General features: G+C 40.2%; 1 protein-coding gene across 3 annotated transcripts in view; it reads left to right on the top strand.

Annotated features, from left to right (window-relative positions):
* Window positions 1-12,005, top strand: part of SVOP (SV2 related protein) — a 29,791-nt gene that overhangs the window by 1,527 nt on the left and 16,259 nt on the right. For all 3 annotated transcript variants that reach the window (XM_052797364.1, XM_052797362.1, XM_052797363.1), the window contains exons 2-7: window positions 1,421-2,258; window positions 6,306-6,466; window positions 8,071-8,156; window positions 9,246-9,344; window positions 11,404-11,475; window positions 11,694-11,818. In XM_052797364.1, coding sequence (XP_052653324.1) covers window positions 2,224-2,258; window positions 6,306-6,466; window positions 8,071-8,156; window positions 9,246-9,344; window positions 11,404-11,475; window positions 11,694-11,818 — 578 coding nt within the window. In that variant the 5' untranslated portion in view covers window positions 1,421-2,223. The remainder of the gene's footprint in view (window positions 1-1,420; window positions 2,259-6,305; window positions 6,467-8,070; window positions 8,157-9,245; window positions 9,345-11,403; window positions 11,476-11,693; window positions 11,819-12,005) is intronic.

Genomic DNA, 12,005 nt, shown 5'->3' on the forward strand with positions numbered 1-12,005 from the left:
ATCTCACACCCTTAACTTACTGGAAAATTGGACCTTATTTAGTAAAAAAGTAATATAGCTGCTGTATTCTAAAAAGAAAGTTGTTGCTTATGCAATGAACGTATGTAATCAACTCTGCTTGAAAAATGCCATTTTCTAGCTAGTTTGGGGGAGAAGCAACCCAGAGTGTCTGTGAACTTGTGTTTTGTGGATAAGCTCTGCCAAGACCGCCTTGATAAAAGCCTGCAATGACTGCTTTCCTCTGGAAGTTTCAGTTCAATAACTCCTCCTGTTGTACTGACTTTATCTACAGTATTTTACCCGGTGAAAAAGAACAGACTTCTCGGATCATATAAAGCATTGAACTATGGTTTCTTTAACCCACATTTTCTGAAGAGGAAACATAAATCTTGCAAACCAGGAAGGTGTTGGTAGACCAGTTTTGTCTACTGAGGCCTTTCATTTTTTAATTGCGATGGGCCAGGCTGCCTTTCATTCCAAATAAACTGCTCAGCTCCTTTATGGTAACAAACAGCTGGAACAATGCCATTCTTCAGCCGGAACGTGTCACCACCCAATTCAAAGACAAGTAAAAGGGTGCACGACTGAAGAGTTGTGTTGTGTATGGAAATCTGTGTGTCTGTGAAGGATAAGCAGAAAATGGCAAAAGAGGTGACAGAGAACGGAGAGCAGAGCGGGATAGCAAACACATCCTGAACACGTTCTCAAAACTTGTTCTTTGAAAAAGCCTTTTTTTAAAATGTTTTTGAGAATATATTAGAGAACACACATGCATTTCACGCAATTAAAATTGGGTTTTATCACACTTCTAGGGTAGTATTTAGTTGCCTAAGCACAGACATCTTGACCCATGTGGGAGACCCCTAAGGTGCCTGAGATATCCACTTGGTCCTGTGTGATCAACCATCCAGTCCTGTGCAAAATCCGCAGCTGGAGGCTGCAGGAGATACACAGTTACCTAAAATGGAGCCAATGTCTATGTGTAGGCGTCTGGTTTCCACTCCTCGGCACAAATACTTCATTAAACAATTATTCTCACTATTTTTAGGGAAGCTGAAACCCTAGCTAGGTCAGCTGCAAGTCCTTTCTTATAAATACTAAAACCTGTTAAGATTTCCAATACTTAGTGTCCCAGACTAAATCTGTGTGATAGTTGAACAACTCCCATCCACAAACTGAAGCATGTTTGATTTGTCATAGCTAAGGCCAAGCCTCTTGCGTCACCTGTTGTTCCCTGACCTGAATTTGTACAACTGAATTCTTCTTCCTCACTGTAGCACTTTTCACCTGTCTTCATTTGACATTGTCTTGTTGATGTCAGGCCATTTCTCCAATTTGTCAAATGTGTTTTAAATTCTAATCATGTCGAATGTCTCCTACTCATTCCTAGCATGTATTTCCTCTTCGTTTTCTCCTGCAGGCCTTTCTCTGCAAAGGATTCTTCTGTATGTGCAGGCATATGCACAAATAAACCGTCTCTTCCAATAGAAGGAGAAGACCTACAGGGATGGATGTGTCAGGGTGACAGTATATTTTTTCAGGGAAGTAACTGGGATTTTTGACAAACTAATCTCATTCTGCGCCTGAGGAGCGCACACTCGGAAGCCCTACCAGGTCACTACAAGAGATCACATACAGGAACTGTCCTTGGGTTCCTGTTCACTGTAATAATGTAATTTTCTGCCAAAATTGCGTGGTTCTGCCGCTCAGCAGGCTGGTGTCGTGATCCCCAGAAGACCCTTTGCTCTTCTCCGGGGAGCGGAGGCGTCTAACCCAACTGGCCTTGGCTTTCCTTGTGGATGTCTCCATCCTCTCCGCTTCCTTTTCGCCCAGTCCGTGATATTCCCCGAGGCTGCACCCTGCCGACGGACCGGTCATCCATCGACCACTGATCCCCGAGGGGAGGAGGACCGCCGGTGACAGGGGAGCCGAGCCCCGGTCCTGGCCAGGCTGGCAGGTAGCACCCCCAGAGCAGGGACGGGAAGGGGAGGGAGCCGCGGGCCGCGGCCGCCCCGCCGCCTCTGCCCGCCCCGCTGAGCCGAGCCGAGAGAGCCGAGCCGAGCCGAGCCATTCCCGTGCCGCTCGGTACGGGCTGCCGGCCGCCACCGGAGCTGTCCAGCCGCCCGCGCCCGCCCGCCCGCCCGCCCGCCCGCCCGCCCGCAGCTCCAGCCATCCCCGCCATGCGAGAGCGATGAGAGCAGCTCCTGCAGAGGCAGCCCGGCAATGGAGGATGATTTATTCCAGCTGAGACAGCTGCCGTGAGTAGCACCGATAGGGGAGCGGGGATGCGCAGGATTTCTCCTCAACGGGCTGGAGGGATATTGTGAATCCTGGTGATTTTTAAGGGAATTATTTCTAGGAAGTGTCTTAGGCCCTGGGAAGCAGGCCATTTTCCTTGTATAGCTGCCTGGGTTCAGCATCCTGGGGGCATGCAGGGATCCATTTGTTATATAAATTCACTCAATTTTTATTTTTTGCATGAACTTGATGGTGGTAGAAATAAAGGAGGGGTGGAATAAAACTGTGGAAGTGCCAAAAGATTTTTTGAGAGGAAGCATTACTATTGCATTTGCAAGGCGGATTGCATCTGTAAATAACGTTGTGCTAGGGAAGGCATCTTCCTCAGCTTCCTCCTTCGTGCCGCGAACTGATTGCAGATCAGAACCTTTTTTGCAAAGGTGTGTTTGCAGTGAGTACCATCAATATTTGCTAACTGTATGTTTTGGAAAAGCAAACACTGCTGCACGAGGAAAATGCTGTTATTTGTGAGGAACTCTTTGCTGTTGGGATGTGGTTGCTGGATCTGTGCAAAAAGGTGATAAAAGCATTGCTGCCTTTTAACATCAGTATTTCCTTTCCTTTTCATGAATGCAAAATGTTTCCTTTAAAAACAAGTGCATTTCTCCTAATGCTCCATTATCAGGTGCTTTGAAACATATTCCTGTTTATAAGTCATTGACTCTGCAAGGCAGGGAATAAATGCTTAAAGTTGATTTTGAATATTAATGAGCTTATGTCAATGACAGAGCAAACTGTCCCGTGACATTTCTAATAAGTTGGAAAAATGGACATGAACTCCAGTTATTTTCAAATACTTAGTTCGGATGCATTCAGCTGGTCAGGAAAAAGAATAAGACATGATTTCATTAGGCCATTTTTCCCAATCTTTTTTTTTTTTAAAAAGAAAAACCAACCAAACAACAAAACACAGAAAAATGTTCTAAAGTACCTTTCAGTGTAGGTCTAATTAGACATATTTGGTGCTGTGAGATCTTGCAAACAAATGCAGCTCTCTGAGATGTCTCAGCTGTGAAGAATTTTGCAAGTATGGAACAGTAAATATCACTGTGTGGTTTTTTCTTCATTTGTGTCAATTTGTTTCATAGGTTCCTAAATCATAAACATATTTTTTTTATTTCCTATCATGAGGAATGTGGCCAGATAGCTCTCTACTCAGATTGCCATTGAAGCATTTACAATTTTCAGATCAGTCACTGCCTTTGCATAGCATCTGGAACCATCATCTCCAAAATGGTCAGTTCTGAAAGTCTACTTCAACAAATACTACAAAATAAGAAACAGTAATACAGGGGGGTTGTGATCACATACTTTAAAGTCAGGAAGGATTTTATTGGCAAGTTTATTTTTGCCTGTGGCTTACTAGGACGCTGAACAGTTACCAGCATAGTTTGTATGAATGGTTTTCAGTCATAATCCTGTGGAGGAATGGCACTTTAGACCTCCTGAAATCTAGGGGAAAAGTGTCTATATACTTCAATGAACTTTGCATCAGGCTTTGAGGCTGCTGAAGTTATAGTAATAGTCTTCCTTTAAAAAAATAAAAACATAAAAGTTTACTTCCTGTATAGTTAAACCAGGTGTTTGTAAAGACTTTGCAAATAAGATACGAATGGTACTTTGATATTAATTGCCCTTTGTAATAAAAAAGTAATCTCATGGGCATACAAATTTCAGTGTTTGTTTGCTGACGGTGTGTATTTTGTAGGTCATATAAGGATTATATCTTCAGTGATAATTTTAACACGAGAGCGTTTAGTACAATGGAACTAAATATGAACCTGAATTCAGATGAGTTTGATTGGTTTGTTTGTCTTTTCTTATAACTGAGTGAAGGATCCTCTGCATACCCTGAATCAGAATGTGAGATAAACCCTAGTTTCACTACAGTCAGTGTAGTTTTCTTGTTCATTTCAAAGAGGCTTGGGGTTTTGTTCTGTGTTCTTATGTTTAAGGTCTTCAAATGTTAGCTTAGAAAACAAAATGTGTGACTGTTGTTTGTCCGCCAAGACATAAAGGCCAGAGAAAAGCTTTCGGTTTCCTGCTGTAGATGAAAGCATTACTAAAGTAGTACAAGGAATATTTGCCCCACACAGATCTTGGAATGCCCTGTTTACCTGAAAAAATCATCCCAAAACGCCTCAACAGCCTGCAAAGCAGGCTGTCCCAAAGATGAGTGATAACCTCACAAAATGGTCACTGTACTTCTCTCTCTCTTTCTCCAGGTTACTGCCAGAATATCATTAGTGAATATGTGCAATTCCCCAGATGGGATGTGGTTAGGGAACTAATACACGTGCCAGGACTGTGAGAAAACAAAATAATAATGTTTTGTATCCCTCTGCTTTATGTTTCTGCCACAGTGAAATCCTGAGCTGGACTGAATGGCTGGTCATGCCCAGGACTTCTCTCTTTGTAAAAAAACCCATGGGTGACTGAGATGTTCATTCCTCCATCCTCTTGTCCACCATTGGACCAAAATCCATTTACAGGAGTTTTGTAGATTGCTCATCATTTTGCCCTTATATTAAGTATTGATTGTGTCATCAGCACCTGTAAGAGAAAATAAGAGTTGAGGTCTTGCCAAATACGAAAAGTCTTCCAGATCACCTTTAGAAATGTCACACATGCATGTCAGTTTGCTGCAGCTGCAGTTGGCAAGGATGCTGATAGTTTAGTTTTGATGACCCTTAAAACAAAGGATTAAACTGAAGTTCAAGAGGCTCTCTGGTTATCTTTATTGTAAAATTAAGGTATTGGAAGTCAGAATAGATAGTAGCAAGACTAATTTAATCTGTTCCAAAAAACTATTTCACTGAAGTCCAAGACATTGTCAGTTGCCAAGGTGAAAAATTTACGCTGATGTTGCAGGTAAAGTGAAGGAAGCTTGAGAAATTTGTTACATTAAATATGGTAGATCTGTTCCAAAACCTTTGTTTGGTCACAGGAAACTTAATTAATGGAAAATGGACCTCATCTATATGAAGCATTGCACAAAATCACTCTAACCAAAACATGAAAGTTGTGTCAATTTAGCAAAGTTCTGTTTTCAGGTCTTACTCTCTCTGTGGCCTTGCTGCAGAGATTAGATGATTATCTCTCAGCTAGTGCCAGAAATTATATAAAATGCAGACAGCTATGAGCATGACACTCATGTGACAATCATCATCTCATATGCCACGGTTATAACTGGCAGGCAGGTACACTCTTCAGTTTTGACTTGGGCTTAATGAAAAAAGAAGTATCATTTGATTCACTTTCTTATTCTGTCCCTCCTCATTACCTAAGAGATTCAAAAAATGCACAGATGAACCAAGTATTGGAAATCAAATAGTTTCTTAAAATACAGGTATTTAATTAATTACATAATATTAAAGACTTTAAGACAAGAGATGAAAGCAGTCATATTTATAGTCACAGAATCATCACCATAATGGGAAAAAATCAGTCAATTCACTGAATTATCATATGAATCTTACTCACTAAGTAATGTTTAAAAATCTGACATATTTCAGGAGTTCTGCTTCTCCTAAGACACAAATCACTCTTATGAAAACAATGTGAAAAATTGAATTTGGGCTCTTCCTACAAGGTCAAAACACCTGAAATTCAATGACACAGCTATGTCTAATTTGCAATAAAAGTCTAGGTACACAAAACATGGTTATCATTAAATATGTATAATTTTGTCACATTTTTATAACCTGTATGTTTTTATAACTTTATAGTTAGCATGGTAACTATATTCTTTCTACAAAAATGATAACTCTGTCACATAGCAATGTACTCTGCTGTTTTTCCAAAGCCAGTAGCAACCAACAGGATAACATATCTAAAAGCAGATACAAATAAAAGTCACAGCATTCTCCATGAAGGTGAAACGGAGACAGGAGTGTGGGGAGAAACCTTGCTGCTGTTTGACCAAATATGGCTTCAAGACTAACCAAGCACAGCTTTGACCTCAAAAAGCCTCACCAAAGTATTAATCCTTGTTTCTGTATTCTTAGGGTGGTCAAGTTTCGCCGCACTGGGGAAAGCTCAAGGTCGGATGAGGATGTCATTTCAGGAGAACATGAAATTCAGATTGAGGGTGTTCGGACAGAGCTAGAGCCTATTGAGCTAGAGGATGGAGCTGCAGTGCCAAAAGAATTTGCCAACCCAACTGATGGTGAGTAGGTTTCTTATTTTCCTGTAAGGAGAAAGGTGTGGCCTCTTCATGTCAGTCATGTTGCAAGCGGGCTGAATACACTGGGTTTAGAGAAGCTAAAGATCCCCAGACGAAAGAAGGAAACAATAACACAGGCAAATTACGTTACACCTGAAAATCATGATGTAGTTACCTTGTTCTCTGAGGGATACTTTATGTGTTTGGTTTTGTATTACCAGTAATAGACCCTTTTAAGGAGTTGGGTATCCAGTTGTCACCACCTATTTCATACAGGAGGTTTAACTTAGTTTCCTTTAGAACTGACCAGTGCTACTAAAACATCGCCAAGTTTACTGGAGCAGTTACACGTGGCTTGCCTTCAAGGGTGAGCATGAAGCCTCTGCAGTGTTCCTGTCTCCTCCTCGCCTAGAGGACAAGAGAGACAGAAGGAATGTACATCCCAGCCTCTGCTTTCTGCCTAGCAGAGAAGTGCTGACTGCCCTGAAGGCAACACCAATTTAGAAGATATGAGAAGTGTTGTTTTTGTCTCAGCACAAGGCATACTAAAATTTTGTAGGATGACTATTTTCCCAGGGACTTATTTATTAACATATTGATACAATAGGAAGCCAGAATACCATTGAGTGAGCTCAGTGAGTTTCTCAAAAGATTCAGTGCACCAGTGCGAGTCTGCAGATATATGTAGAATTTCAGTTGGCACATCGCCCAAAAAAGTGCAAGTGATGCAACAGCACAATATGCTGAGCTTCAGTGCCATCACATCAAATGCCTGAGTTAAAGTCACAACCTGGGGTCTTATGACACCTCTGCTTTGTTTTATCAGTTAGATTTTGTTTTATTTCCTTTTGGTTTGTGTTTCTGTCTTTTGCTTTGTGAGGATGTCCAACTCTTAGCTAGATAAAGCTTTTCTTTGGCAAAAGTACTTTTTAAACTGCTGGAAGTGTTAAAACTTTGAGACTTTAATTGATTTAAACAACTTGAGTATCAAAATTTATTTTTGTTGTATATTTCATTTTGCACTTGAGCAAAGGAATTTGATGTATCTCAGCTTCTTCAGATAGAACAAAGTAATAAGGTCATGATAATATGTGGGAAACAAGAACTGTCAGCATTTTTAATGAAAATATGTTTTAAGATACATGTCTTGGACAAATTCTTGATTCAAATAATTACAGTTTGACTCTCCATGCAATAAAATATTCTCCTGCACTTTCCATCACTTGCATAGTATTGCTATGTGCTGTTGAACAGCTCATATACTTCTCACGAGAGGAAGCTGCAATTCAGTGGCTGGTGGAGTCACTCCCAGGAGTAATAGGCTGAACATGTGCTGGAGTCATTGGTAATACACTGATATACTTCTATGTGAATAAAATGTTCTAGGAATATTTAGAATTATTTTGGCTTTAGCACAATTCCTGAAGAACATAGAGATTTTCCTGAGTAGGAACTGTATAAAAGCTAAGTAGCTTTCTGTTATATATTTTAGATCTCAGTAGATTACCCAGTTAATAAGTAATTGCATTCACAGAAAATGCTGCCTCAAGGGATGGCTCTTACTAGGAAAGGAATACACTTCTGCACTAGTATTGTTTTCTTTCTAGATACTTTCATGGTGGAAGATGCGGTGGAAGCCATTGGATTTGGAAAGTTCCAGTGGAAGCTCTCTGTTATTACTGGATTAGCATGGGCAAGTAATTGTTATCAAGGTCAATTGCACGATCATCAGAGAATCTCAGTGATTTCAAATAATATAGCCATTCTCTGTCAACAAAAAGTCTCCAAACAGATAATTGTACCATAAAGAAGGAATTTTACTTGAAATTCTGAAATGACAGGTGGACTCAAACTTGTTATGTGGGGGTGGTGAATAACTGGTTGATTTCTCTGTCTCTGAAGTTCTTATAAATCAGGGTTTGAAAAATCATTTTGATTCTCTACTTCAAATGCTTGTTTCAAATGGAAAGGATACTAGGCTATTCCTACAGATGCAGATCTCAGTTTTCATGCAGTGATTTTACCATATTCATCCCATTAGCTACAGTCTCTGTTTTCTGTATTAGTATTATTGTAATCTCAGTTTCAGGTGAACAGCAACCCAGTACTTCTAATTTTAACCTTGATATGAAGAACAGAAAGACAGGCTTTGTTTTCACTTTTTCTGCTATTTCTGAAGCACTATATGTTACACCTACTGTGGTGTATTTTAGGGTAATGATATCCGGAGCCTGTATTTACCAGCTATCATTTATGTATAAGGTTACAATCTGCTGTGGTTTAGATCCTAAGTCAGTAGTGGAATTTGGTCTACAGATGATCTATCAATATATTTGACACAAATCCAGAAGTAGCGTGTAAGGGAGAAAGGGAGTAAGTTATAAGGTAATAAACAGTTCTGACTGAATCTGTGTGTAAAGGAGTTGAAAGCTCATCCCTGTAATATGCAATATGGAAGTGAACGAACCTGGGTGACTGACCAGACAAGCCTCCTCGAAATCACCCACCAATAACTTTTGATTTGGTTCTTTGAATCCTCTCTCTGCCAGTGTTACTAAATATTATGACAATCAGAAATTAGGTTAAAAGTGCACCTGTTGCATTTTTCTCTACACTGTATACATCCACTATACCTTGCAAACATAACTGTTTTGTTTCACCTACAGAGTGGGAATGGCACAGAGCAGAAACAAGGTTAATTTCAAGAAGGTATATTTCTGACTGCTATGTCAACCTAATTTTCAGGCAGTTGTTTATTTTTGTTTCTTTTTTACCCTTCTAGATGGCAGATGCTATGGAAATGATGATTTTAAGTATCCTAGCTCCTCAGCTTCATTGTGAGTGGCGATTACCAAGCTGGCAGGTTGCATTGCTCACATCGGTAGGAAAAAATAACTGGCAGCTCCTATATTCTGTAAGGTTTTTCCAGTCATTGTTGTTCAGACGTTATGCTTTATATCCCAAAGTTAAATCTGTTCATGGCCTTTGCAGATTGCCTTTGGCTCGGAAGAATATAGGACTCGTTTTTGAAAGCCAGAGCTTGAAGAAATGAAACTCAGTGAGAACTGAGGAAATTTTGCAATTTTCAGGTTCAAAGTTTCATGTAATTTCCAGGAAAATATATGAATTGACTCAGACTCATCCTAAAATTCAAACCATTTGATTAACTGAAAAAAAGGATTGGTCAATTTTTACTATCTTCCTTGAAAATCTTTCTCTTTCACCACACTTAAGCTTGCTTGTACATAGACAGACTGGGAACCATGAGAGAGAGCAAGCAATCGCTTTTCGAGGTGGATCATCCAGTGATCTTTGCAAGCAGAGCTCTTATAATACCACCTCTAAGTATGGTGCTATGATGTTGGAAACATGCAGTGCCTTTAGGGATAAGATAACTAGTTTTGGGACCCTTCTCTCAGCATATGCCACTGTAGTACGGCATGCACTTTAACTCCTACATTTCTTTTTCCTTTAGCTTTTGATGCCATTTGTGTTGTTGTCTAAACTGGTCAAAATGCTCAGTAGATTTAAGTCAGTTAAGATTATGTCCTTTCCCATACCTGAATGCAGCCAGCCCATCTGAAGGAGGGTCTTGTTCCTTCTTTCAGCTCAGCACAATTTTATTATTGGTGAGCAAAATCAGAAGGAGAAGGGGTCAGTGGACATCAGACAAAAGCTTTGATAAACAGAACTGCTTCTTACCCCACTTATTGCTTCAGTATGCACTTCTTTCACAGACAAAATTCCTATGGTTTTAATGCGCTGATGGGGGAAACATGCTTGCGTTTTGCCATTACATTTACTGGGCAGGATTTCATTTCTCTCTCCACCTACAGAATAAACTATACATTTTGGTGTCACCTCTGAAGAGGGTACAATATATTTGACACCTCAGTCTTTTTTCAGACTTTTCTAAAGTTGTAAGATCTCCATTCAAATCTGAGACAACCTGCTGAGAATGGCAATAGGAGACTGGAGGTGAGCTGGCTGAGAAGTACTGCATCAGCATGGGGCTCCTAGAACAGCTCTGTCTTGCAGACCTCAAGCAACACTGCTCAGCTTTTAGTCATGAATATGTTCATTGGAACTGGAGAACTCAGCATCTTCCAGGGCTGGACTCACAATGTGTATAGTAAGAGAGTGCACGTTCCAGTGTCAGACTCGTTTGTCACTGGATGGATCTTTTAATTGCAAAGCTGACTTGAGGGGTGCCTAGTTTCTTCCCCTCTCCAACCCAGGCACTTGCTCCTGTCTTCACTTGCTTGTCCCCTCAGTAATGCTATGAAACTCTCAGTCGGGCCTTGCTGTGAAGCAGATGAAAAATTTTTTTGTGGGTTATGAAAACGCTTCAGAAAAAAAAACCCAACCCAGAAACAAGACAATGATTTCCATTTAGTGGCAAATTGTGCTCTCCAGTCATTTCTTTTAATTAATTTTCTTACATTTATCAAAAGCTCAAAAATATTCAGCACTGATCTAATCCAGTAGTTAACAAATTAACAGGTAAGATAAAGGCAAGGTGATGACAAGTATCCTGGCAGAAATTCAGTTTATTTATGTTGTGTTTAGATTCCCGACCTCAACAAAAGCAAGGCAACTACCGAAAATGGGCCCACCACTGGAAGAAGCTGAGAGACCTTGGCTTGAACAGTCTGCTGACACTCATCCCCATTCCCAGGCAATAGCAAATTCCCTTTCAGGTCAATGGAAGGGAAGTTAGGCTAACGCTGAGTGACTTTTGAAAAATCCCACTATATGAATAATTATCTTGAATAGTCTCTACTGCAAAAGAATTATACCCAGAACACCTGGACATTTTGCTCTGTTGTTACAGCTGAAATTTTCTAGTTTCACTGTGAAGTTGTGTTCTTTTTGCTGTCACACAGAAATTTTCACTTGTCTTGTTGTTAAGGGGAAGATTTTTTTCTGGTGTTTCATAGGTGGTGTTTGTGGGAATGATGTCCAGCTCCACCCTCTGGGGAAACATTTCAGACCAGTACGGGAGAAAAACAGTAAGTGTTCAGCTCCTACTAGAATAATATTTCTACAGTGTGGATGTTTCAGTGCATGATGTTCACAAATGTCATAGTCCAGATGTGTGAAGCAGAATTAAGCAGAGCCAGAATTGACCTCCCATGAAATAAAAGAAGTTTGAAGCTCTACTTTACATTTTGTTAATTTGTGTTACAGCAGAGACTTTCTTTTCCTCATGCTTGTTTGTTAAATACAGGGCCTAAAGATCAGCGTGTTGTGGACGCTCTATTATGGGATCCTCAGTGGTTTTGCACCAGTGTATAGCTGGATCTTGGTGCTGAGGGGCCTGGTGGGCTTTGGGATTGGAGGAGTGCCTCAGTCGTAAGTAAATATTCGCAAGTCCAAGCTTTCTCTGTTCTATTTATTTTTTTAAAAATGCTTATGTCAAATTGAAGGCATGCTTCTGTTCCGTTGTCCCAAAACCTTTTTTTTTTCTAAGTATTTTGGAACTTATATATTGAACTCTGAGAAGGCTTTGAAGATGCCTAATACATCACTGAGGTGAATC

The sequence above is a fragment of the Harpia harpyja genome, chromosome 9 (assembly GCF_026419915.1).
Source record: "Harpia harpyja isolate bHarHar1 chromosome 9, bHarHar1 primary haplotype, whole genome shotgun sequence".
In the NCBI taxonomy this organism is placed as follows: Eukaryota; Metazoa; Chordata; class Aves; order Accipitriformes; family Accipitridae; genus Harpia; species Harpia harpyja.